Source organism: Kwoniella botswanensis, chromosome 1 (assembly GCF_036426115.1).
Source record: "Kwoniella botswanensis chromosome 1, complete sequence".
In the NCBI taxonomy this organism is placed as follows: domain Eukaryota; kingdom Fungi; phylum Basidiomycota; class Tremellomycetes; order Tremellales; family Cryptococcaceae; genus Kwoniella; species Kwoniella botswanensis.
The window spans coordinates 9,536,515-9,562,623 of NC_088599.1; the positions used below are offsets into that span (position 1 = coordinate 9,536,515).

At 43.6% G+C, this 26,109-nt stretch overlaps 9 protein-coding genes across 9 annotated transcripts; 4 read left to right on the forward strand and 5 right to left on the reverse strand.

Moving 5' to 3' along the window:
* Window positions 1–161: 161 nt before the first annotated feature.
* On the reverse strand, window positions 162–3,949 carry L199_003591 (uncharacterized protein; the record flags this gene model as incomplete). The annotated part of the gene is made up of 18 exons (XM_064889321.1): window positions 162–260; window positions 330–377; window positions 466–597; window positions 684–700; window positions 772–1,028; window positions 1,116–1,245; window positions 1,314–1,385; window positions 1,458–1,638; window positions 1,709–1,855; window positions 1,912–2,019; window positions 2,086–2,246; window positions 2,308–2,401; window positions 2,467–2,693; window positions 2,749–2,908; window positions 3,113–3,280; window positions 3,434–3,623; window positions 3,702–3,764; window positions 3,879–3,949. The coding sequence occupies 18 exons, from the start codon at window positions 3,947–3,949 to the stop codon at window positions 162–164; spliced, it is 2,325 nt and encodes a 774-aa protein (XP_064745393.1).
* Window positions 3,950–4,332: 383 nt separating this feature from the next.
* L199_003592 (uncharacterized protein) lies at window positions 4,333–5,175 on the forward strand (the record flags this gene model as incomplete). Its single annotated transcript, XM_064889322.1, has 1 exon — window positions 4,333–5,175. One exon carries the CDS (start codon window positions 4,333–4,335, stop codon window positions 5,173–5,175), a length of 843 nt encoding a protein of 280 aa, XP_064745394.1.
* Window positions 5,176–5,851: 676 nt separating this feature from the next.
* On the reverse strand, window positions 5,852–7,511 carry L199_003593 (uncharacterized protein; the record flags this gene model as incomplete). The annotated part of the gene is made up of 6 exons (XM_064889323.1): window positions 5,852–5,925; window positions 6,017–6,312; window positions 6,441–6,731; window positions 6,855–6,970; window positions 7,070–7,175; window positions 7,273–7,511. 6 exons carry the CDS (start codon window positions 7,509–7,511, stop codon window positions 5,852–5,854), a joined length of 1,122 nt encoding a protein of 373 aa, XP_064745395.1.
* A 606-nt stretch (window positions 7,512–8,117) lies between these two features.
* On the forward strand, window positions 8,118–9,062 carry L199_003594 (uncharacterized protein; the record flags this gene model as incomplete). Its single annotated transcript, XM_064889324.1, has 1 exon — window positions 8,118–9,062. One exon carries the CDS (start codon window positions 8,118–8,120, stop codon window positions 9,060–9,062), a length of 945 nt encoding a protein of 314 aa, XP_064745396.1.
* Window positions 9,063–9,372: 310 nt separating this feature from the next.
* On the forward strand, window positions 9,373–12,344 carry L199_003595 (uncharacterized protein; the record flags this gene model as incomplete). The annotated part of the gene is made up of 18 exons (XM_064889325.1): window positions 9,373–9,481; window positions 9,572–9,709; window positions 9,774–9,817; window positions 9,933–10,073; window positions 10,134–10,230; window positions 10,285–10,365; window positions 10,473–10,580; window positions 10,650–10,735; window positions 10,796–10,831; window positions 10,921–11,229; window positions 11,282–11,310; window positions 11,372–11,396; window positions 11,450–11,584; window positions 11,654–11,722; window positions 11,808–11,864; window positions 11,966–12,005; window positions 12,095–12,216; window positions 12,279–12,344. 18 exons carry the CDS (start codon window positions 9,373–9,375, stop codon window positions 12,342–12,344), a joined length of 1,692 nt encoding a protein of 563 aa, XP_064745397.1.
* A 157-nt stretch (window positions 12,345–12,501) lies between these two features.
* L199_003596 (uncharacterized protein) lies at window positions 12,502–15,316 on the reverse strand (the record flags this gene model as incomplete). Its single annotated transcript, XM_064889326.1, has 13 exons — window positions 12,502–12,892; window positions 13,021–13,224; window positions 13,293–13,368; window positions 13,477–13,573; window positions 13,683–13,756; window positions 13,854–13,864; window positions 13,944–14,129; window positions 14,210–14,253; window positions 14,318–14,361; window positions 14,419–14,447; window positions 14,523–14,563; window positions 14,642–14,706; window positions 14,917–15,316. The coding sequence occupies 13 exons, from the start codon at window positions 15,314–15,316 to the stop codon at window positions 12,502–12,504; spliced, it is 1,662 nt and encodes a 553-aa protein (XP_064745398.1).
* Window positions 15,317–16,202: 886 nt separating this feature from the next.
* L199_003597 (uncharacterized protein) lies at window positions 16,203–19,506 on the reverse strand (the record flags this gene model as incomplete). The annotated part of the gene is made up of 4 exons (XM_064889327.1): window positions 16,203–17,951; window positions 18,146–19,253; window positions 19,317–19,406; window positions 19,487–19,506. 4 exons carry the CDS (start codon window positions 19,504–19,506, stop codon window positions 16,203–16,205), a joined length of 2,967 nt encoding a protein of 988 aa, XP_064745399.1.
* Window positions 19,507–19,987: 481 nt separating this feature from the next.
* L199_003598 (uncharacterized protein) lies at window positions 19,988–21,682 on the reverse strand (the record flags this gene model as incomplete). The annotated part of the gene is made up of 6 exons (XM_064889328.1): window positions 19,988–20,282; window positions 20,344–20,474; window positions 20,589–20,875; window positions 20,944–21,055; window positions 21,135–21,390; window positions 21,468–21,682. 6 exons carry the CDS (start codon window positions 21,680–21,682, stop codon window positions 19,988–19,990), a joined length of 1,296 nt encoding a protein of 431 aa, XP_064745400.1.
* Window positions 21,683–22,105: 423 nt separating this feature from the next.
* Window positions 22,106–24,840, forward strand: L199_003599 (uncharacterized protein; the record flags this gene model as incomplete). Its single annotated transcript, XM_064889329.1, has 12 exons — window positions 22,106–22,450; window positions 22,561–22,903; window positions 23,039–23,208; window positions 23,267–23,305; window positions 23,412–23,527; window positions 23,595–23,630; window positions 23,696–23,795; window positions 23,868–23,979; window positions 24,053–24,158; window positions 24,255–24,338; window positions 24,478–24,531; window positions 24,621–24,840. The coding sequence occupies 12 exons, from the start codon at window positions 22,106–22,108 to the stop codon at window positions 24,838–24,840; spliced, it is 1,725 nt and encodes a 574-aa protein (XP_064745401.1).
* Between the last annotated feature and the right edge of the window lie 1,269 nt (window positions 24,841–26,109).

Genomic DNA, 26,109 nt, shown 5'->3' on the forward strand with positions numbered 1-26,109 from the left:
GACTGGGTTTCCACTCTAACTCATATCATCTTCCCTCTGATACTTGAGCGTCTCTCGCACTCCGAAGTGGGGCTTATCTTCACCTCTCGTAGTCTCTTATGCCAAGTAGTTGCTACAATGACATCGTCAGCACTATTCAAGAGCCCGTCGTACCACACTCACTAAGTGTTATTCGACTCTGCCGATCTTTCCAGATACTCCTTATCAATCAGATAATCAATCGCCTTTTTGATCTCTGGGATCTTAGGTGTGAATTTGGACTGATATTCATAAACAAAAGTATTTAGTCAGTCAATCACTTAAGCCTGTTACGGAACCGATCAACTCACAGATATTTGAGCGGTAACTTCTTGTATCAAAGCTTGATGTTGCATTGTCTGTCCCACATAAAATCAGCAAAACGATCAATGTAAACGTTTATCGCGCAGTCTTGGTTCGCAGAGCGTAAAGACAATTGCAACTCACCTTCCTACCCTTCATCAGCCTGACTATAGTAGCTTGATAGATGAATTTACGATCTTCATCAACAGCAGCCAATACTTCTTTAGCTTCCGCTTTCTGCTCCGATTTGACCGCTTGGTTCAATTGGACTCGAATCTGTGCAAGACAAAATATATTATCAGCGATCTGTCCGGCATATACGACTGAAAAAGTCTCGACAGATAGTGTGGAGGTATACTAACCTTCTTGGACTTGAAATCTACCATATTGCACACGTTTCAATCAGCTTATATTCCTTCAGTATCACGTATTGACTGGCCGATGACTCACTCAAATTCAAATCGTAGTTTTCTCCTTCTTGCAACAAAACTTTTGCTTTAACCAACAACGCCAATTGAGGTTTCAATATCCCTTCGGCGATCTTGGTTCCAGTCAAAATCTCATTGTAGCTCAAACTATCATTCTCGTTGAATTGAGTTAAGATGGCCATTTGGTAAGAGGAAGTCATGAAGATGAATTTCTGAGGGAGGTAGGTCGTACGTAATTCGTTCTTTGATACGTGCCATAACCAAGTGAGTTTTCGGCCCCTACGAGACACATTTAACAACATTAGCACAAGTTATCATTCACCTCTGCGAGCTTATATGCAAGATGAGAAGTAAGTCAAAACCCACTGGTGAACCTCATTATGGAAAGCAGTAAATCTATCATATGTCGATCGGATCTCTCGAGGGATGTTGAAATCAGTCTGCTGAGGTGCCAAAGGCCAGAAGTTTGTACCGAGTACCAGAGGTGCAAAATCAACTATAGCAAAGAACACGATACAACGTGAGCTGAGTACACACATGAAGTCATCGGAAGAATCAGCTTACTATCACTGCTAACTCCCTGAGTCCTTTCCTTATCCTTGAATCTCTCACTCAGATCTTTCGATAAGTTGACATCTGTTCAACATCTCGTTATTAGCTTCCTTTGTCCAAGCATATGAATAGTAGCTATATTTGAGCAGGGCATACCGGTAAACATCCTCGACAACTTGTTGGTATAATCAAACCCAGAGACTTCCTTCAGCTTCGTGATCATACTACTCTCACTATCGTCCGATGCTGATAGAGATCCGACCAATCGTTGAGCAAGTTTCTTCTGGTAGAACTTCTGAAAGACATCTTTATCGTCGATGAATTTGAAGATGATCATCTATGTCAAGGCAGCGAAATAAGTATAAGCATGAGCTATTCAACAATCGTCGCGGTTCCCAATAGCTCACAGTCTGGTTAAGAGCAGCTTCCAAAGATTCAGCATCGAGATCTTTATTACTCTTTCTCAGGAGTTGATCACAGTAACTAGCGAGAAGTTCAGGTGATCGTGTGGAGGTGGTAGCTGCTGCATTCTGGTTGCAGAAGTCTCGACAGGCCTATGGATTTGCGAGAATCAGCTACTTCCTAATCACAAGGCTATCGCCCAGCTTACCTGGTCCAAAGACTTGTTGAATCCCATTTCCGCCCTGAAAGGTCCTTCGACGACTTCCGTATATTTCGAATGGACCTCCAACAACGCCTCGATGTATGCTTTGGGATCCTATGTGATATAATCAATGTAAGCTATAACTATGCCAACGAACGAATCAGGCGCAAGCCAGCTCACCAAAGTCTCCGCCTTTCCGGTCTCTGTAGTAGCCCCAGGAGCAGGTAAAACTTTCTCCACAGCAGCCTGACCAGCTTTCTTTACGTGTTCTCCGAATTTCTCTCTCAATGGATCCAGTCCACCTACAATTCTTGAAAGTAGACCATACATTCGAGAGAGATCTGAGAGAAGTTGTCGTCAGCTTGCTCAGAGTGGGAGGACGAGAGAAAACAGCTGACTCACCATCTACTCTATCAGCATCCAGAAGAGATTGGAACTCATTCCACATGATACTGTTGTGTTCCGAAATGAGTACATTCTCACATTTGACCTTGAGCTGAACCGAGAAAATGGATACCAACAGTGAGCTTCTTCTGAAAGGCGAGAATAATAACAACTCACATCTGTCCTCGTACTATCGTGCAAGTACAAATTGACCCTATCCGATTCCTCCTGCAATCTAGCTTCGGCCTTCTTCATATAATCGGAAACAGAGTTGGAGCTGACAAAGGCCGCCGATTCGGCTCGGTAGTAATGTTCGGTAGTATTGAGGAAAGGAGTCTGGAAGTATTCTCGATATACGTCGAGGTTCTGTCTTTGTGCATCGGCTTCGTCCAATCCAAGTGAGACTATAAAGGAATGTAAGCTACAGGTGACAAAAGTTTCACGCTGCTGGTAGCTCACCGTATGAATCGATTACTTTCTTCAATAACGTCGAATCGATCACTTCTCCATCTCTCTGCTGCTCGATCTGTCTCAAGACGGCTTGAGTGAGTCGGCTCATCCCTGCTGAGGACACGGTGAAGTGTCGGAAGAAGTTCTGCTTCCATGCGACAAGGGCAAGCTAGATTAAGCGAGGTTAGCAAGATCTTATAAGTGGCAAAGAGAGAACTGTGCGCGACGAGTGAGGTGGCAAGATGTAGAGAACAGACTTGACCACCGATGTATGGAGGTGAAATTAGGAAGAAGATATAGCAGATAAGGGTTGGAGGAGAGACAGAAGGTGTCTCAATTATAACTTAACACAGAAGGCATAACAATCACTCACAGTGTAAACAGTATATACCTCTTTTCTACCTTCATCCTTCTCTCTTTTCACCCAATGCTTGTTCAAGTAATTGAACAACTTGTTGACATATCTCGCTCCAGTGGTATATCGATCCCACTGGGTGGCGTAGAATTTCAACAATTCTAAATCTGATAGATTTTCCGAGTCCTATGATATATACGTACAAGATGATATCAGCTTTCATTACAACTCTATCCATGATAAGTACTCAGCAAGTCCCTCGTGATGGTGCGATGCAGAAGAAGCGTGATGACTTCACTGGTACAGCTGACGATTGGGCCATCATCACGACCAACTCACCTGCCTCATCTTCTTGCAATGTTCACTCAACCAAGTATGCAACGACCTATACAGATCTGCACCTTGTAAACTTGCACCTCCCCTATTAGCGCTGAAAGTCGATTGACCCGTTTTACCAGGTTGAGTGCAAAAGTCGTACACCGCTGTGAATAATAGGATGTAGTAGGAGTATGACATCCCCAAGTGCATTCTAAGCAGGTCAATCCATCAGATCAGCAAATCAGTCATAACTCAAATGGATGGTCATGCAGAGGAAGAGCTGACTCACCTTGACATCATATGTTCTACACCGACTTGGAGGAACGCCCATGCTGTTTTGAGGTCTGCATCTCTATAATAGGGAGAGGTATTGAGCTATGTTAGCTGGATATTTTGCCCGATGACCCATGATCAAGCAGAGGGTAAGGTTGACACAAGTCATACACGATGATTTGGTATGACTCACTTGGGCGGTTTATCATCCTTTGTAGGTTCGACCCATGTTGACGAGCTACTGGATGAAGCTGCAGGGGCCATGATTATGGTACTGGCTGTATCTCTTACTTGTATATATTCAGATGTGTGTGATGAGAAGGAACAAGGAAGAGAAGAAAGGTTGAATGATGATGAATGACATGCACTTCATAAGCTGTTCTCGAACGTAGACCTAATCTGTTGTTCTGTCATCCCTCACGAAGATAAAACGTAATGCAACACGAGGCGACCACGTGGCAAGGGCTGATTTCGGAAAGTTGAGCAATTGCCAGTTCGACAAGTTAAGAAAAAAGTTCTAGTAGTGCAAGTCTCGCTGGATTAATTCATGAAGCAAGAAACGATCTCAACGAAGGGCAGACAAGCGAAAGCGAAGAGTCAACAGACCCAATCCCCATCTTGAACCATCATCATCGACCAGACTCAAGATGAGCAGCCCATTCCGATCCATTCTCCCAATCTCTCAAGCACTCCGTCCCTCCCGACTCTCCATACCTTCAACCATCTCTCTATCACGTCGTACCATCCTGACCTTTCCTCATCCAACACTCGAAGACCCCTCATCAGGCTCCACCAAATTAATCATCAAATCGTTCAACCGTAATTTCCCATCCCTCATCCAGATCTACACCGTTCTCAAATATGTCGAGAAAAAATTAAATATCGAGATATTTGATTTTTCAATACTCAACGATCCAGATTCACTGTCTCCCCTCAATACGATTTTCCTTACGACGTTGAAACCTATCCAGTTAGAATGTCCAATATTGATGGAAATTCCTATAAGTTCGAAGAACATCTCGGGAGGAAGTAATTTCTTAGGTGGACCGAGTTTGAAAGATATTCAAAATGCCTTGAACACAACTGTTCAATCCCATTCTCCCCTTCACCAGGATACTGAAACTATCTCAACTGCACCAAATCAAAGTAAGAAAGGAGGAGAAGGAGAAGGGGAAGATGTATTGCAGATAAAGATCGAACTTCAACGTAAACCGCTTAAATCCAAATCCGAACGACAGATTCGACCTAAAAACCCCAATAAGCGACTTCGACATTCTTTGACAGGTAAAGAAGCTTCGGATATTGTCGAACAGCTGAAGGCGTTTAATGGAGGTTTTTATGGAGGGTTTGAAGGTCTTGCAGAGAAGTTTGATCATTTGATCATAAGAGCTAAGGAGGAACAACCGCAACAGGTGGAACAGATAGGAGAACAGACTGTAGAAAGGGGATTGAACGAAGGTAGTGATGGACAGAAGAACACATCTACTTAGGTGACTTGTCTTGGGATGTAGAATGAACAGATTTCGCTAGTTCTGGAAGGATGGTGAATCCATCTCGAGGTTAGGTCAGGATGTAGAATGACGAGGTAGAAGTTTGACGACCCACATATACATATACGTATACATACATCATGCATTATTTCCATACACATGGTATAGAAGGGCTGTAGCCAATGCGGGATGGGCACCTATCTATCGTTAAACTCATCCGAACTGGGAAAGCATATTGGATCGATAAGATTAGTAGAATGTCAGTGTTCAATTCACGACTCAGATTGATATACATGCCGTTACGAGGATCACATCGATCTTTACTCAAGCAACTTCTTGCCAATATTTTGCTTCGGACGTAATCGTGCAAGAGGTGATACTACGTAGAACCTCTTGAGCTATCACTGCAAATGATGTTGAAAGCACACAACATTCTCATTGTAGATTGAAGCTCCACAAGCCATTTCAACACGAGCTTGCACTCTCGTCGCCGTAATGATATTCTGGATTCTTTGAGTGTTTGATATCAATCAAGCGAGGTAACACTGGCATATATTCTATGATAGATATGATATTGCATCCCACAACACAATCATTATCTAGTCGAATCGAAACTACTCCATCCGTTTTAGGTATAAACAAATACTAATAATCTATATGATTGTATTTATATTATTTATTTGGGGATAGCAGCGATCTCGACACCACCAGTAGCGTTAAGGGCCTTCTTGATGTCACCGTAGATAAGGACTGTTTATTATTTAATACAAAACGTTAGTAAATTATTCTCATTCTCGCTATTTCCAAGGTTCTATTGCTCAAGATTGGAATGATCACTCACATTGACCAGCAGTAAGAGTACCAATCATGACCAATCTAGCACTCATACCAGTGAAGAGACCGGAAACACCGAGCTGACCGGCCATTTGAACAAGTCTGGAGGTGGTAGATTGTCCGGGCGCACCTTTGGTCTTGTTGATCTTGGAAAGCAAAGTATCGGCAGGTTGAGAGATAACAGCAGCGGCCATACCAGCGATCAAACCGGCAGAAAGGTTAAGACCAGTTGATTGACCTGAGGTGAGGGAGTCCTTGGATTTACCGGTAGCTTGGAGGATCTTTTCGGAAGCAACTTCGAAGCTATATGAAACAATTAGAATATCAGCTCGATAACTCACCAACAAGAAGGTGGACCAATAGGATGGTTGAAAAGGCCATACGATCACATCGCAAGGCTTTTCGACCACCCAAAGGAAACATTCACTCACACAGCGAACTTAGCCATGGTGTAAGGAACTTGTTTGAACAAGATGGGACCGAAACCAGCGTAGAAGGCACCGGGACCTTCCTCTCTGGCAATTCTAAGGAAACCTGAAGCGAGACCGGTAGCGAACGAAGGTTGAGATACTAATCTGATTCGGGTAGCTTCGAGAGGACAAAGGGCGATATCGGCGAAAAATTCAGCAATGGCTGAAGCTCCCAAGTAGACGGCTTGTCTGTTCTCTCGGGCTTTGTCAACACCGAGAACGTCGATAGCCTTCTTCTTCCAGAACTCGTAACTGTTTTATCAAGCAGTCAGCGAATAGTCCTTCTCACCTGTATATGGTGTATCGTGGGAGTTCCCTTTGTTCTCCTAAGATTGAGGTCGCACACAATTCCATGTTTTTAAAAGAAACACTCACCCTCCGAATTTGAAGGCACCTTGGATGGCGTAACCGACGGCGGTGGGACCGAAACCGGTAAGAAGGGCACCGGCACCTTCGGCGGCGATGATTTGTCTGAAACCACCGACCATACCCTAAATGCATGAGAAAGAGATCAGTCCATGATCCTCGAGGGATATACAATATACATGAATTTGTGGGAAAGAGGGGATAAGAAGAACCGGATTACTCACCTTGTTGTAGACCTCGGGTTCAAGTTGGATTCTGGTCTTGACTACGTCAACGGGAGTAAGGGCACCGTGGGTGACAGCACAACCGAGAGCACCGGCAAGGGCGAATCTGTAGCGAAACACAACACATATTGTCAGTTCACCTCTTCTTTCAGACAGAGAGGGATAATGCGGGTGGAGATGGATGATTGAATAATCAAACTTACCTGGAGTAAAGATCAATACCTTGGGGAGCACCAGCGGCGTCCTTAGCAGTGACCTTGACAGCTTCCTTGGCATCTTGGAACTTGTTATCGGCTTTACCAGCTAATTCGGATGCCTTTGCTTGAGCATCGTGACCAAGCGCTTTAGCTTGGGCAACGGCGTTATCTACCTTGTCACCGACGGAGGGGACGAAGAAGGTGTTGGTGGTGGAGAAGAAAGGGTTAGGTCTGTATGGAGACATTGTGGGAAGTCAAGTATACAATCTATCAAAAGAGAAGAAAGAACAAGAGCAGAGTGGTGCAGTCGCTTTTGAGATTAAGTAAGAACAACAGAAGGAAGTTATGTTATGTTCAGCCACGATATTGAATGAGGATGTGAGGATGTGAGAGACGTTGCTCGCTGCTCGTTGGCTCACGCTCAGGGTCAAATCCCATTGCACCAAGAGAAAAAAAATACAAATTCATGACGATGACGGATTTAAAACGCGGAACAATCTCACCAGTGGATTTCGGAGTATCGGCGTTATAACCGTACGGGACTGAGCAGTAAATCTATTGCATCCCTTCACGTAAGACGACACGTGCAAGCTTGTAAGATAATGATTAAACGGGTTACTTGCAATGTCCCGAGTCCGACGGGCATACGACAGGCTTACTATCTTTAGATCACTCGAGAATTGGATGGACAACGGTCATCGACCAGCTAAAAGGTATAAAAGCACCATGTTTCCCAGGCTCAAAACATGTCAAGTGATACCTGGCCAGCGTGAACATACTGCGTACAGACCATCATAAGACCTACCTCACCTCATTGTCGGTATAATACAGCACTCATTTTGTCCTTCACAATGCCCTTCACTTCATCCATTCTGATCACTGGCGGTACCTCAGGCCTAGGCTACTCAACAGCCTTATCCCTATCCAGATCCGAGCCTGACACCCAGATCATCATAGCATCTCGATCATCTTCCAACGCAGAGGAGAACATCAATTCAGAAGTGGGCAACAACAACGTGATTTACCTCCCGCTCGATCTGACTAGTCACGAGGGAGTCCGATCATTCGTCGAATTATACGAAGGAAAGTCCTTCCCACCTCTTAGAGCATTAGTTCTCAATGCTGCTATTCAATTTGTCGATAAGATTCATTTCACTCCCGATGGGTTAGAATCAATGTTCGCTGTAAATCACGTCAACCATGCCCTCTTATTCTTCCTACTCAAGGAACACCTCACAGAAGATGCTAGGATAATCGTAGTTTCCAGTTCGACACATGATCCATCACTTAAAAGAGTCCCTCCTCCAAACTATATATCGGCGGATAAGGTGGCTCATCCTGAAACAGGGAAGAAATGGGATACTCAACAAGAAGGATTTAGACGATATGCTTTATCGAAATTATGTAATGTCCTTTTCGGATATGCTCTGGATAGACAAGTCAAAGAGCAAAAAAAAGGATGGATAGTAATAGTGATGGAACCTGGAGTGATGGCTACGAATTTGTATAGATGGTCGAATTGGTTTAGTTGGATGTTGAGTTTTAGAATTATGAAATGGTTTATCAAGGATATATTCACTACCGACTATGTAGCAGTCACACTAGCGAAGATGACTGTAGGAGAAGAATTTGGGAAGACGGAGAAGAGCGGGAAGTATTATACGGTTATCGATGCGCAGGAGATCCCGTCAAGTGAACAAAGTCATGAGGAGAAGTTACAAGATGATTTATGGGAATGGACAATCAAGGAGACCGCTAAGGATGAGGAAGAAGCTGAAGAGTTCAAAAGATTGTGATTGATACGTCAGATTGTACTTGAGAAGATATGAATAGTTGTAGATATCTGATATGGATGTATGAGTTTCACGTATCGCTGCTGTCCGCTTCAAACGACAACTACTGGAAATCGAAGTTGATTTCGGAGATCACCGCCACGGCCCAAAGACCGAAGCTGGGGCTCCCCACCCTCATCGCTCAATCTCAATCTCAATCTGATAAACATTCACATCCGCTCGAGATTTGATCCATCACTCCCTTTCTCCCTTGATCATTGTTTTGAATAGCTTAAAACACATACCCCCCTCATAGCGTCGGACCATCTCGTCAATGAGTCGATGGGCCGCAGACAGCAGCCGTACGACGGAACAATACGAGCTCGTCCCCTCTGACCGACGACTGTCAGAGGATGATCTGGATGCTGGGCATACCAGTGAGGGTGAGTAACATAACTCAAAAAATTTCCTGCCATCGTTGAGGGATGGCCTCTTCCATTCACATTCAACTGATATCGCTTGGATCGACATAGCCTCGGACCTGAACAATGCAGTCATCTCCACAAATGACCTTCCTGGACCTAAACCAACCGCGTCTCAGTCGAGTAGATTGCGACATGTACCAGGCGAAGTACCGTGGACCGCTTATGCGATTGCTCTTGTAGAGCTGGGTGAGCTAATCCCTTCAGATCGTCCAACAAAAGGCACATATAGCTTACAAGAGATGTATCATAGCCGAAAGAGCATCATACTACGGGGTAGGAGGGCTATTCCCGCAAGTACTCTATCATTGTGATTTCCTACCGATATCCCAATCCATGATAACTGCATCAGTCACCACCTTCTCACCCATACCAGCACTGACAATACATCTCCCATAGTAATTTCGTCCAGCGTCCTCTCCCTGCTGGTGGTCCAGGAACAGGCGCACCTCCTCCCAACTCCCAACTCACCCCGGGAGCATTAGGAATGGGTCTTCAAGTATCTACAGCTCTAAGCGTCATTTTCTCTCTATTGGCATATACCACTCCACTAGTGAGCTGACCGTCTTCAACAGTTCAAAAAGACCCTACTGTAGCTCATAAGTCCTTATAGCTAGGAGGTATATTAGCGGATATGAGATGGGGTAAATTCAAGGCTATAGCTGTTGGCACTGGTATCGCGGGGATCGCACATGTACTATCTGTATACGGTGAGCTACTCCTTAAGGTACTGGGATACAGGAAATAGCTGATATCACGTTCAGCTGCTTTACCATCCTTGCTTCAGAGTGGAGGAGCGTTCTTACCGTTCTTACTGGGCCTGTTACTTCTTGGTGGATCAGCAGGTATGTCAGTTTTGTCAACTTGAGTCTCATCATTCAGGTCATTCCGTTCTTGCGTTACATTTCGTTTGGCGCCTGTTACCTGTCTCGCTGATAAATATATCTCCAAGGCCTGATCAAAGCCAACATAGCGCCCATAATGGCCGAACAGTACACCCCATCGTCCAACTATGTTGAAACACTACCGAATGGTGAAAAGGTTATCATAGACAGAGAGGGTAAGCTTTCACCCAGAATGGAATATGTACCTATCTATCATGAAGCTTACATGAATCCTAACGTAATAGCAACGATTCAGAAAATCATGTCTGCATATTACGGTTCGATCAATATTGGAGCTTTTATAGCTATTTCATCTACTTTTGCTGAGAAAGTGAGTTATGTTCGTCGAACTCTTCGTGAGAATGTAATGGTCTAACATGATTTTCCATAGTATGTCGGCTTCTGGCTAGCCTTCTTGATACCTGGTGTGAGCGGTCGCCATTTATCTCTGATCCCCTACTTTTGCGGAGATGCTGATGAACACCAACATGACATATATTCGAATTGACGATACAGTTGATATTCCTCATTATGCCATTTATCCTACACCTAACATACCCCCATCTCGTCCCATCCCCTACACCATCTTCATCAACTCTGATCGATACGTACCAACAAGCCCGAACCTATCTGTCCTCATCCCAACATATACGGTACAAATTCGAAGAAGACGATTCGATCGACCATGCCGATAATATTGATGAACATTATTTCGGTAAAATCATACAAGCTTGCAAATTCTTTTCTTTCTTCATTATTTACAATATCGCAGATGGCGGATTGAACGCCTTGTTAACCAGTCTAGCTGGGTCGATGACCACAAATGTAAGCTCATCCCTTTTCTACTGAGAAAGATAGCTTATAGGAGGTCGAGTAGGGTGTACCAAATGATTTCCTTGGACATGCGTGAGTTGTACCTTTCTTTTTATGGTCGATGATGTACTGGCAGCTCACGAAGATAAGGTAGAAATCCACTGGTCATCGTTGTATCGGTAAGTCAGCTAGCTGACACACGAAAGCCTGGAAGCTGATTATTGGGAAATAGATACCACTACTAAATCGATATGTATATCCTTATTTCGCTGCCAAAAGGATCGCCTTTGGGCCTGTCAAAAGGGTTATAATGGGATTTCTGTTGGCCGCTGCAGGTATGGCTTGGGCAGCTATCATACAACATGGTGTGAGCTCCTGGTAATGTCAAATCGTAAATAATGGAAAGCAAACTGATATCTGTTGTTCGATTACATAGGTATATCAAACTTCGCCTTGTGGATATCAAGCTACGACCTGTGAGGAAGGAAGTGGTGTATCAACTCTGGTAGGTCGTCGTCTTTCCTTCAATCCGGCGTAGAGCCATGCCCGAAGACGTTTCGCACCGGACAAAGCTGAATGATTTCTTGCAGAGTGCATGGTTAGTATTGCCCTCTTTCATCTTATCAGGATTAAGCGAATCGTTCGCTGTGAGTCTACCGGATCCACTTATCAACCCAATACACGATGCATCAAAAGTTTCGGAGATACTATGTGGCTGATTTTCATCGATTGCTGTTGACACGAGTAGGTAGTAAGCGCAATGCAAATAGGATACATGCTATCCCCTCGTAAGTTCAGTTCGCATTTAGCTAATCCAATCAAACTGTACCTACAAGCTAATGATTTCATTGTTGGTGTGCTCATTATCCTTAAATAGCTTCTTTACGTTCGATCATCAATTCCCTATTCCTATTCACCCAGGCATTATCAGCTATGTCAATATTGATTTTCTTGCCAATAATGAAAGATCCATATCTCGTTTGGCCATTCGTGATTACCGTGAGTTGCTTGAGAGAGATTCGGTATCGACCAAGGCTGATTTAACTCATCTGAGGATATAGACGATCATAACGCTGGTCGCTACTTGGTTCGTATGGAGGTTCTTCTCACATTTAGATAATAGATAAATAGGCTTCTAAAGAACTGTAATGAGACTGGATTCATCACGCAATAAATACATCAATGTTCGTTTTGGGTATATCAATTCATGAGTTACATCTATTGTATACATTTATATACGTGTTGACATCCTTCTTCCTGAACTTGCTCACTTGTCGAACACATCTATCGTCCATACTGTACATGCCGATGATCTCTTCCATGATCCACCCCATGCTGATGCTGAGCATGACTACTAGGTAAAGGAACAGGAAATTCTGCACTTTCATTAGTGTATACAGTATAATCGCTCGCACTAGTTTGATTCCTCCTCAATCCTCCCATCGTACCCATACCCGTAGATCTAGCTTCGGGGAACTGTGCAGTAGGATACAACTGATGCTGTTGTTGGGCTGGATTCAATGAATCTGTCGAATTTGATTCTGCAGGAGGTCTATATGCGTATCCTATATCCTGCTCAATCTCTACTTTAGGACCTGGTAACGATTGAGATGATTGATTGGGGTAGGTAGAAGGATCGACTTGGTATATTGACATATTATTTTGTGATTGATAGCTAGCCCATACAACATACTTAGATCAGCAATACTCCGTTACGCCCAAACTTAGGGGATTATGGTCATAGAATAGGTACCACAAATGCAAGGAAAAGTAGGAACTCGTAATTCATATCGATTGACTCACCTGATATCATAAGGATTCGTATAACTCTGATGACCACTACCATGACCATTACCATGATGACGATGATTCAAGATCGGACTCCTAGCTTCGAGATCATCATCGTCTTCAACATTCACTGTCGGTCGATCTAGATTGTTGTTAATAGATTGGTCCCATTCTTTGTTTACTGGATTTAATGATACACCTCTAGAAGCAGCTTCCATCCTGTTTAATTGTCAGGTCAGCTACATAATCGAACCGAAACCAATGCAATCGACGAAAAATGAGCTTGCCTTCTTTTCCTCCACACATGGATCCTAGCTTGATCCATCTTTTTGTAGATGTACCATGCTGCCCAGACGGTGACGACTGCAATCGAATATGGCAGTATAAGCGATGTTACTTGTATGTGTAACACTCCGAGCCTGCTGAATAAATGACAAAAAAAATATGAAGCAAGATGGAAATTTCACTCACTGATACCAAATATCAATACGCCATGAGAGATCCATTTCTCTTTCGAGCTTGTATCTTCGTCATTCGCAAATATCACACCGAGGTATACGACGATGAGCTAAGATGTATGAATCCAATGGTCAATATCCAACACCTCGCAGGAAAAGATCGTCGGTCGGTTTTGAGGGGTGGGGCAAGAATGAATATCGATTGATATAAATACTAACTTGTTTAGGGAGAGTCAGAATGGTAGCTATGGTGAAGATCCAAAAGCCAACCCCACAAGTCGCGAAAACAGCGGCTATAGATGCAAGATCTGTGACTCAGCTTTGATTCTTGTCAGATAATATGGCGGGATCTCTGGACATGACCATTGATCAAGGAACAGTTCAACTCACTCGAGAAATGCCTATTGTATGTTCAAACACCGTCCTCAGTCAAATCAGTATCTCTGCCATCACTCCATCACTGCATTTCGACCCACTTACCCAGGAATGGCACTAAATCGAATAACGAAAATCATCCAAAACCCTCCATCTCTAACCACATGAGCCATACAAGCATAATTGAAATTGTTCTTCTCGTATTTCGCAGCGGTGGATCTCAAACAATATTTGAAAGCGTAGAAATTTCCAATCTCACCCAATAATGTTCCTGCTGCTGTTATACCGAATCTGACATATCGAATACACAACCTATCAGCTTTTTCGCTTTTCCATAATTTCAGTCGATCGAGCTAGAGCCAGCTACTCACCCTACCCATAGACCCCAGACCACTCCTACTATAATCGCTAGAATCTAAGCGTCCAACACAGTTAAAATATGGTCCTTGGGTGATGGCCTGTTCTGAGGAAATACTCACTTCTTGACCGAATAGAGGAGGAAAGGAAAGTACGAAGAAAATAGCTACTCGAATGACCGTCAGCTTTAAGCCATTTGTATTGCGGTGTATGTATAGCTAACCGATTGGTATCGTCCATCCTGCTGGCAAACTATCAAAAAGAGCGCTTTGATTAGCTTACATCCTGATTGGCGGAGAGGAGTATGGTAATGCTAGCTGAACTTACTCTTTTATCCAATTTGCGAATGGTGTCATCCAGTCTACGATCTAAACAAATGGTCCAGTCAGTATGGGTATCTGTCAATGATGATTAAAGGTCATTGGTAGTAGAGGTAGAAGACTCACTTGGTCGTGGTATAACGACATTAGGATGACCAAGACTGCAGCAATCACTAGGATGATATACCAGTCTATGAAAGAGAATTCAGAACAGAGTCAGTCATCGCTTTTGCTTCACAATACCACGATTGTAAGTAGCAATGATCTTATGTCTACCGCCATGTTCTTCATTTGACATCTCAGATTTCTCCTTCTCCACAATACGCTCAACACTCGGATATCCGCACCTTCACACCACCCATTCATACTAGTGGAAATCAATAGGCGAAAGTCGCACTCACACCACCATTCCTTCCTTATCCAGAACCTCCATCCCCTCAATTTATTCCAATCGAACATCCCCTTTTTCAGAAACTCCCTCTCGGCATCTTCGTCCTCTTTCGTCCATCCTTCAGGATACTCTTTCCCTGCTCCATTCGAGAGGACCAGCGCAGGGTTAGTCGAAGATTCAGAGGCTGATCTAGTCAATCTCGTTGTGGGTCGGACATATGACGGATCAGGCGATGACGGCGCAGAGGGGATATAGGGATTATCAGATACTGATAAGTGGTGATTATTCTGTCGGTCTTCTCGACGACGCTGATATTCTAGTTGATGCGTGTTACGCGGTGGTGAACGGTATGATGGAGGGTATGGATGGGAGATCTCTGAATGACCTGAGGAAGGGTGAGGTTGGTCCATTATCTTGCTCTACTTTTACTACGATCTAGATGTTTGTTCTGTTTTGCTTCGAACGCTTCGATGAATTGATGATAGTGTGCTTCCAAGAATAGCTAGAACCCAATTGAGCAATTGAGTACGGATTGATCTTTCGTCGATTTTATGGTGATAGCTCTCCACTTGTATCGTTGTCAAGCTGTATGTCCGCTGTGTACTGTGTCGAATGACGTTTGAAGGATCTTTGATCAATTCGAATTCTCCTTTCACCCACTGTTGAAACCTCTTGAAGAACGGATGGTCAAAGCGTTGGTCGTATCGTGTTTCACGCAGAATTTGATCGTCTGGGACGAGTGGCAATGATAGATCGTACTTGAAGATCTTGACCGTATGGCAGACAAGATGAAGAGATGCTTCGTACACTGAGATGATGGCATGCTATGCAATGACAAGATATAAGATAGCTGTGCTACGAGTGGTTGATTTATGCATACCCAGTTGGTGGTGTGTTTCAGGTTGAACACTCGACAACATGTAACACGCGTCTTCCCATCTTTCCTTTTCAGCCTAAAACGCGGGGTGACAGGGCACGTGCAGTCTTGGCAGGACTCACATCAATTGAACAGAGACAACATTTCGTCTATACATGCATGATGATTTCATCTTTATTATACATGGCAATATTAATCAGATATGATATATTTGTACAAGCGGCATCGAACGGCCCATAATATATGATATAGATGTATAATACAAATAGTCAATGATTATTTCTTACAACTTGTTTTTCTTTTCGATCTGAACCATGATTGCAAATCGTTCAGTCTCAGTATAACCAAATATTATCTGAATTCTACCCATCATGTTCATTTCGAGCTTTGCTTGTGATTCTTCATGGCACAGCTTTCCCTCAACTGTTATATTTGAGTTTCTCAAGTTCGGCCAAAACCTTATCGATGGTAGGTCGTCTAGCAGGATCGTTATCTAGACATTTTCGCATGATTCCCTTGAATACGCCACTAGTTTGCAAAGACGCATGCGGTCTAGGCATATTCCTATTCTCAATGGACCATAGGAGAGTACCAAATCCATAGACATCCGCTCGTTTATCGTATTCTGCACCTTGACAATTTTCGGGAGGTCTTGCACATCCGGTAGTCCATCTTGATTCTAGATCGCAGAGGATAGCAAGATCACCATCGATCAAAACATTGTTGGCAGAGAGATCTTTGTGTAACATGTCTCGTTGATGCAATTGGCAAAGAGCTCTAGCGATGTCGACAGCCCATTGCACCTTGGTTTGTTGGGATGTTTCCATGGATCTATCGGTTATCCAATTCGAAAGGCTCTTGCCAAACTCCTTCGTAGCAAGTTGATTGTCTTGAGTTCTGCCCATCACCTGTACCAAGCCGGGAACCCCTCTAGCACTGATCAGGTTTTGCACTTCTTGAATCGTTCTTGGTGATTTTGCATGATGAAGTCGCTCGTCATACTCGATCAAGGGAAGAGAATTGAAGATATCAGATTCGATGGTGAGTTGTACTTCTTGATCCCTCTCAGCTTCGAAAGACCCATCATGGATTGGCACCAGTTCACCTTCTTTATTAACCTGACAGCCGCTTCGACTAATGGCGAGCTCCGTTTCAGTCATCTTCTCTATCCTGTCGCCGATGATACGAGCTGATTGCCAAGGAACGAAAGGTAAATCTGCTCTTTGATTAATGACTCGATCGGAAAATGTGTCGGGTATTCTGATGATCTCGTAGAATATGCCGTTGTAAGAGATGACAGCGCCTTTATCGTTATACAACCAATTTAGCCATGGTAATCGCTGAGGTCCGTCGATTTGGTATACAGTCTTTTCTTCGTCTCCAGCATCTGTATTTACCTGATGACCGTTGTCGACATCCGCTGGGTGGTCGTTGGGCAGGTTAGCTTCTCGAGCTTCGTATCCCACAGGGAATAAAGCGCGGGTTTGAGGGAGTCTCCAGAGCTTGTAGACGACTTGATCGATTGTTGGTCTATCGTTAGGATCGGTAGCAAGACATCTTGACATGATATCCTTGAAGATACCAGTACATTCGAGAGCTCTATGAGGTCTAGCGGAATTCTTGTTTTCGATTGACCACAACAAAACACCCAAGGCGTAGATATCCGCACTTTTCTCTTTGATAGCACAAGAATCTTGAGCATATTCTGGTGGTAGTATATCCAAAGTTGTAGGTTCAGATTCCAGATCGCATATGATAGCGTGATCATCTTTAAGCAAGATGTTTTGATCAGCCAAATCATTGTGGACGATGTTCTTCTGATGAAGATTTAATAAACCTAAAGCGATATCGACTACCCATTGGTATTTCCATTCTTTAGAAATCTTCTTCCCGATTTCATTGATCCAATCAAACAATGTGTGATCACCATGTTTCATAGTGACTATCTTCCCATCCGTAGTTCGACCGAGTAGTTGTACCAAGTATGAAATACCTTGAATTGAAATAAGGTTCTTTAGCTCGTTGACCGATCGTGGAGATTTAACGTGATGGATTTTCGGATCGACTTCGATGACAGGAAGAGACGTCAAGATATCAGATTCGCTGGCCAATTGAGAAGCTTCAACGTCTATCCTAGTGTCAACAGTACCGTCTTGGTTTCGGAGAGGCTGACAGTTTTCATCGATATTATGGAACTTTCGTCTTTCATCCACTTCCTTCGCGGTCAGATGTTTCACTGAGTTCGCAATAATCATTACTCAGGCGAGGATGAGAGAGGCAGTGGTCCTCCATGATTAAGGATTTGATCAGAAAGCGTATCGGGCACTCGACAAATTTCGTAGAAGTTGCCTTTGAAATTCACCACTGCACCAGTATGTGTGTATGACCAGGAATTGGGATCGGGGATGAGAGCTTGGTCGGATACAGTACCCTGAATGGAAGAACTGGCGGCACACTTATCGGGATTGGTGGTTGAAGGTTCATTCGGGAAGAGGGATTTAGTCTCAGGAAGCTTTCGAAGTTCCTCGATGATCTGATCCAAAGTAGGTCTAAGATCCGGATCATCCGCCATACATCTTGACATCAAATCGGCAAATACTCCCGTACATTCAAGCTTCCTATGAGCTCTAGGCATGTTCCTATTCTCAATACACCAGAGCAACGTTCCTAAACCATAAATATCCATCTTGGCGTTGAAATCTTTGACGATACCTTGAGCAAGCTCTGGAGGGACGAGGTGATCGGTATGAGGACCTGATTCTAAATCGCACAGAATCGCGTGGTCTTTGTCGAACAAAACGTTATTGGTGGTTAGGTCGGCGTGAAGGATATTTCTCTTGTGCAAGTTTCGCAAACCTAAGACGATGTCGACAACCCATTGATATTTCCATTCTTCAGGAAGTTGAACTTTTGCACCGTCGACGAATGGTCCCAGGATCCAGCTGGTGAGATCTTGACCAAATTTGAGACTGACCATTCTACCTTCTTCGGTTCTTCCCACAAGCTGTACCAGGTAAGGAACACCTTGAACAGCAAATAAGTGTTTGATCTCGTCGAGACATCTTGGGACTTTGGCATGATGAATTATGGGATCGACTTTAATGATAGGAAGTGATAGGAAAAGATCGGATTGAATAGCAAGTTGGGTGTCGTCGAGACCTTGTTGATCGACCCATTTACCATCTGCAGTTTCGAAGACTTCTCCACTAGGAATAAGCTCCTTCTTTCTAGCTTCGGTTTGTTTAGCATTCATTTTTTCAACCTTGTCACCGTTAATGAGCAAGCCAGGAGCAGTGGTTCGAGGTAGAATGCCGAAATCGGCTTGGCTCATCAAGCGATCGGAAAGAGTGTTGGGTACTCTTCGTACTTCGTAGAATGTGCCTTCATATTCCATGTATCCACCGGGGATGGTTACGAGCCAAGAGTCGCATAAAGAGGGGACTGGTTCATCCTCGTCTTGCTCGGAGTTACTACGGTAGACAGATCCGCAGTCAGTATATGATAGTACTAAAGTCGAACGACATATCACTCACTGGTCATCGCTGCCTGTGGTGGAAGTGACTTCTTGAGGAGTCTCCTTCTCTTCGACTTCAGGTGTTGGAGACGGTTGCTCCTTTCCAATCCTGAATGATAATAGGCAGTCGTAGACATCAGCGCTTCGTGGTTGTCACGAGATAAAGGTCGAAGAATAGCATCAACTCACGATTTTGATTGTGCGCTCATGTTGTTTGTAGTGAGATGAGCTACTGGGTCTTGCGTTGATGAATGAAGGTGATTTCAACGTTCAATTAAGGAAAGTGAGTGATAGACTTAAACGTGAAAAAAGGAATGGTCAGGGGATATGATGTGGGAGGAGTAAAAGAATGTTCAAATAGTCAGAAAATCTGTAGCAGAGTCTAAATTCCACTCATGCTTTAATCGACTCAATCCCGTTATGACCTCTGGCTTTTCAGATCTGTGTTCAAGGTCCGACCGCGCAAACACCTATAAACAGCGCGAAAAGATCCGAGTGATGGTAACCATCAAACACGCTATGACTACCGTGTATGGACCATGCGGTATGACTCGAGGTTTAGTGATGGCCAATGATGTCAGTGTGTGCATGTTGCACCAGCGAATACAGGACACATCCTCCACTCTTCACGATGGGAATGGAGGTTACAACTCTGTCACTGACATAGTGTACAACAATCCATCCGCCCTATCAATCATCCCTCAAACCCTTCTCAAAATCCATCAGCGCCCATAAAGCCACTTTCGTATCTTTACCTCCACTCGCCAACCATCTTTCTTTAGGTATTGTATCACTGCTTTCGCCATCTTCACTATCACTATCACTATCGCCATCCTCCTCTATATTTATAGTAGATTGGTCTTCTGTATCTTGTACCCTCTGAGTCTGATTGACAGGATTTGCGAAAGATAGGGTATGTACTGTCTCACGATGCGATGAAAGTGTACCAAGCGGTTTGAACGATTCTGTCGAAAACAAGCGGATCCTACGATACACCATCCATTCAGCCAATCATAACTTTTCTGGGAGAAGATAGCTGGACTCACTTCCCATCCCATCCTCCTACAGCTATTACCTTCCCACTTGCATTAACAGCTACAGAGGAATTACCGATCGATTTCATTCCATATTCTTTCATTATACTTTGATCGTCTATATCCAGCTTATCCTGTATGACCTATAGTCCAAAGACATAATTAGTATATGATTTCCTGCTCCATAAGTCTGTAGATATATCTATGTAAGATGGACGATATCGTCAAAATGGGGATATGACTAGACCGTTACTCACCTTTCCGAAATCGTATCTTACCAATCTATGATCTGCCGAGACTGTCCACCCATATCTGCCGAATCTATCGACGTCCATACCCATAACAGCTTCATTATGACCCTTCCCTCTCCAAACCATCTTCCACGGATTATGATCAGGCGATTGGGACATCCTAGCGTCGAATACAGTATCTATCGATTGGGTTGAAGATATGAATAATTCGACTCGACCATCTTCGTAACCTATACTCAAGGTGATTTGGGAGTTTGCAGGGTTGGAACGAAGATGAATCGACATGACCAGACCTATTTGAAAAGATATCAGCTTACTTCGAGTTGGCACCATCTGCCAGCTAAGGCAGGGAAGGGCTTACCCGAGCGAGCCTGATCAGGTACTACTGTATCTTTCGTCAGAGGTGTAACTTTTGGAAGGTAATTCACTGAAGCGTGTATACGCCTCATTGTTGGAAGATGATATATATCGACCTATCCAATTGATCATTGAAGATACATCAGCTCATACCCTTCGCGATGGTGACGAAAGCGAGATAGATAGCTGACTCACAAGCTCAGAATCCAGTAAACTAGGTACAGCCATCAACGCTTCCTTCTCTTTGCCTTTTCCTTTTTTGTTCACTTCATCGTGATTGCCCACAGTGGACGCTGATAAAGGTAATAAAGAGAATCTGCAGAAATTCAATGTATTCGTCGGCAAACTCGTAACCACCTCCAGACCCATCTTCTGGGTACTACCTATACCGAAAGAGATATAAGGTTTCTTGAGAGGTTGATAAAAATGTATGATATTATCTCTCCCATGACTATTCAACACTCCGTTGATCAGCTTGGTCATGTTTCTTCCTCTAGAAGTGAGGTATGTACATGAATGTGAATGTACCTTATCAATCCACCTTGCCATTCTTCCAGTCCCAGTATACCTCCCTCATGGGCTTTCCAATATCCTACTACTCTTCTGACCTTCAGATCTAAGATGCTTATATACCCATCTTGGTCGCCCGAGTATAAGAGGGTGTTTGAAGGGTTGAAGTGGACTGAAGAGATTGGGGAGTGGTGAGAGCGTAACAAGTGAAACGGCGGAGGAGGAGAGGGCATCTAGATGTAAGTAGAAGGTATGGTTTGATCGAATGTCTGGTTCTACGGTGTATACTGGGTTGTCAATGTGCGATGAGATCAGACATATGCAGGACAAAGCACAAAGCACAACAAAAGTTGAAGTTGAAGTTCATGTTAATGTTCTTGTCTCGAATTGATCCGTCGGAATGACGATGACGATGATAAGCAGGAATGGAGATGGGAGGTACTCCGCGAGGTTAGTATGACGAAGGGTAGTAACTCCGTTCGAGTCCAATAGATCTGATTCCAGTGATATAATGACAATTTCAATCCCCGAGTACGTCAAGTAGAATCCCTCTTCTCACTTGGCATGACACTAGAGGGAGTCTGTTCAGACTTCTTAGTTGTTAGGCTTCTGAATCGTTCGGCTGCAATACCTTCCAAGTGATCGATCTTCTCAGTATGTCCTCGTCTTCCCCAACCACCAAGATGCTTCTCAACGGAGAATACTTCCCTCAACAACCAGCACCACCCCATCAACACCGAAGCTATTCCACCTTTTCAGATGCAGTCGGACAGTCCAATGGTCATGCAAATGGTAGCTCCGAGGGAGGTTATTTCGATCTATCACCAGGTGAATCAACTTCCAGACAAAGTATCTCAAGACCTTTCCCCCCTAGACGCGGGAAGGGAATGACGATGGAGGAAGTTCATGCTGGAGGGATTATATCGGAGGAAGAAAGGTCTGTGTTAGAATTTGAGGAGATACCGAAGGATGAGAAAGAAATCAAGAGACTACCTAAAAAGGTGAGCCCATCGCCCTCTGTCTACTCCCTTTTCTTCCCTAATGATCATGTTCTATGTTTCTTCATGACAATGTATGGTTTTGACTAATACAGGGATAATGTAAAATTCAGCTGAGGCCATATTACGAACATCTGGCATTGATATATTCGCATTATCAAGAAGTCGATTCACTCCTTTCCGGTTCACTCCCTCACGATATAGCCATATCATTCTCACCTCAACGTAGCTATCTACAGAGAATAGGAGATTTAGAAGAAGAAGTTGCGACTCCTCCTGGACAGATGGGGGGGAGGGGGAGTGCGTGGAAAATCAAAAGGAGTAGAATGATCGACCAAGATCAGGAACAGGATGAGAATGAAAGTACCGGTTTATTGGGTTTGGGAGGGAACGGAAAAGGGAATGGGAGTAGTAAAGAGGAAAGCAGAGAGAATTTGGCGAAATTAGCTTTGAATGGTAAGTCAATATGAACCTTCGATTCTTACTCAGGTCACTCCATATCTTCTTGGTATCATCCCTTGAGTTTCGATGTCATCAAGTGATAGTATGGCTATTGATTACGATGCTGACTTTAATATGATGCGGTGACAGTCAATACAATCGTAAATATCCTACTGGTAGGAGCAAAAGCGATAGCTGTACTTTACTCCTACTCAATATCCTTGACTGCGTCCTTGGTGGACTCTGCTCTGGACTTGTTAAGTACTTTGATTATTCTGGGGACAAGCTGGGCTATAGGGGTTAAATCTGATAGGCACAAGGTGAGCAAAGACAAATGATCAAGGAAAATAGAGAAATATACTAATCTATTGGGACTAGTATCCTGCTGGAAAAAGGCGGTTTGAACCTTTGGGAGTAGTGAGTGTTGCACGTATTCACAACACCTGAGATAAAATTTTCGAACCATATCGTCTGCGTGAATCTCACTAATATTACCTTACCTTGGCTTGCGATATTATTGCAGCTCATCTTCTCAGTAGCGATGATAGCATCCTTCGTACAAGTGTTCATCGAATCCTTTCAAAGAGCTATGAAACCTTCTGAAGAAGCTCCAGTAGATCTGAGCTGGCTGGGTATAGGGTGAGCTGGTCTCCGTATAATAGCGGCTTACGTTGTGTCTTAGCTGACACGACATTATACGGTTCAGGGTCATGTTAGCTACCATAGGAATCAAGTTTGTCTTGTTAGTTGACACGCTTCCCTTCTCGTCGTTTTGGGTCAAGCCGAGCTGATATGTGTTTGGAGTAGGTGGATATGGTGTTCCCGTATACCTTCTTCAGGCGTACAGGCTCTAGCTCAAGACGCAGAGAATGATGTGTTTTTCAATATGATGTCTCTGGCTTTTCCCGTATGTCTAATCTGTTAAACCTCATTCCACCACACAGTGCTGATTTTGTGTTGGTTCGTTGGCATCATATAGTGGATAGGTACATTCTTCAAGTGGAGATTGCTCGATCCAATCAGAGGTATGGTCCTATCAACGTATATCATTGTGGAGTGGATCAAAACACTACTGCAGAATTTCGCGAATTGTGAGTACAGGTCGAATTCAGCTTGCTGGTTATATTTGAGTGTCAATCATAAGCTGACTGTCTACCTGTTTAGTGTCCGGGAAATCAGCATCTAGAGATCAAGTTACAAGAGTATTATATCTGGTATCGAGGTTTAATCCTGTTTTGGAAATCGCTGATGTGGAATGTTATCATATTGGGTGAGTCCAGCTACGCGATAGTGCTCTTTTAGCAGAACGTAAAATTGTCTTAGCTGACCGTGTTGCTGTCGTTGTTGTGGAATATGTCACCGATAGAGACGATTTAATCGTTGAGATAGATGTGATTCTACCGAGATCGAGTTCATTGCATTTTGCTCATGATGTCGGAGAGACTATACAGTGAGTTGCCGAGCATGGTTACTTTTGTACTAGTCAATAGCTGATAGCGCTTTGGAACTGGTAGATGTGTATTGGAAAGGCAAGCTGCCGTTCCACAACTTTCGGGAAACTAGCTTGCTGACGTTTATATCGACTGTAGTCTCGATGGAGTGATAAGAGCTTATGTACATTGCGATTACTCTTCACAAAATCCGTGAGTCTGGTTCAATTCATTCATATCTACTTATAGATCTCCACAAGAGATATTGAGGAATGCGTTCTGAAAGACTATTTCATAAACAGACTCCAACACACCTCTCGTCCCGCTCCATTACCAGCTTCCAACCTTCGTCCATCATCCACAACGTCCAGTTCCAGCTCCGGAACACCTACACCCCGTCCTACGAATCACATGCTGAGTGCGATCCAGGAAGGAGCAGTAAGGGGTGGAGGAGCCAATCTGATGAATAGAGGTGGTCAAGGTGGAGTACCGGTTGAATCGCCCGGAGAGATAGAGGTATGATGGCGCACCTTGCCTTAGGAATGCTTATCAGATTACCCAACTATCGTTATATACTTGAGGAAGAGGACATTAGGTGTTTGTCATGTTGAGAGTGTAAATTGATTTGTACCATTGGATTTACTAGGTTGAATAAGGGATAGAATGGAAGTGAAACTGGCTGCCACACTCGAAGAATTAATGGTGTTTGTGTATAACACACGGATTAATCGGAAGTATAATCATGACCATGGGTATGGGAAGGATCATCGACAACCATGCATTGGTGAACATCGTCATCAGATCATCAACTTGTCATGCATACAAATCCATCTTATCGATCCTGAATTCCTGGTCGAGCCAGTGAGTGGTCGTTGGTCGTTGTAACCTCGTGTTACTGTACCTCATTATGGGTCAGGGAAAAGGAAACTAGGAGTACGCGGTGGTCAATGCGTTAGTCAGTGCATTGATGGTGACGACGATGATCATAACAACGGATAAAGCAAGCTCAAAATGTGCAACGAAGCTAAAGTCGATGATGTTCTAGAAGCTATCAATGGTCAATGGCGATAACGAACGTTACAACCTCTTGAGGCGATGTCGAAGAAGACCATTCCGATGACTCCGAACATGGCAATGGTAATAGCAGAAGACTGTGTGGGGGTAAACACGTTACATCCCTTGTTTGATTTTCGTAAACAAACAAGATCAACTACCGCAATAATCTGGTACTCAACGAGGCGAATCGAATCACCAGCGTGACTGATTTTCTTTTTGGCTCTGTATTGTATATCCAGTTGATCGACAATCTACAACTCACAATACATACTAGACGTGGTGTTTATCATTCAACGTTTTACACTATCCTCAACTATCCTCAAAACGCTTGGATATCCCATATCGATGTAAACAAGTCACAGCTGTATCATGCATATACAGACCCACACTGACCCATTCATTAACATTCACTTGATCTCTTTCTTCTTTCTCTTGCCAACTGACGATATCATACCATTCGACTGACGAGCGTCTGACGTTTCTTGTTCTCTCCTTTCTTTATTTAGCTCATCATCATCATCGTTCTTAACGACGATTAACGTCTCTTTCACGCTCATTTCCTTATGATCTTATGATCCCACGAAATCAAATGATATAGAACGTGCTACTTCATCACTCAATCACAACTTGTCTTGCTTTGCTTTGTCCGAACAACTCTAACATAGCATTCTACTTCACCAAACTCTTTTAGAGTATCTATCAACCCTTTCCAATACTCAGTAACTTGTGCTTTAC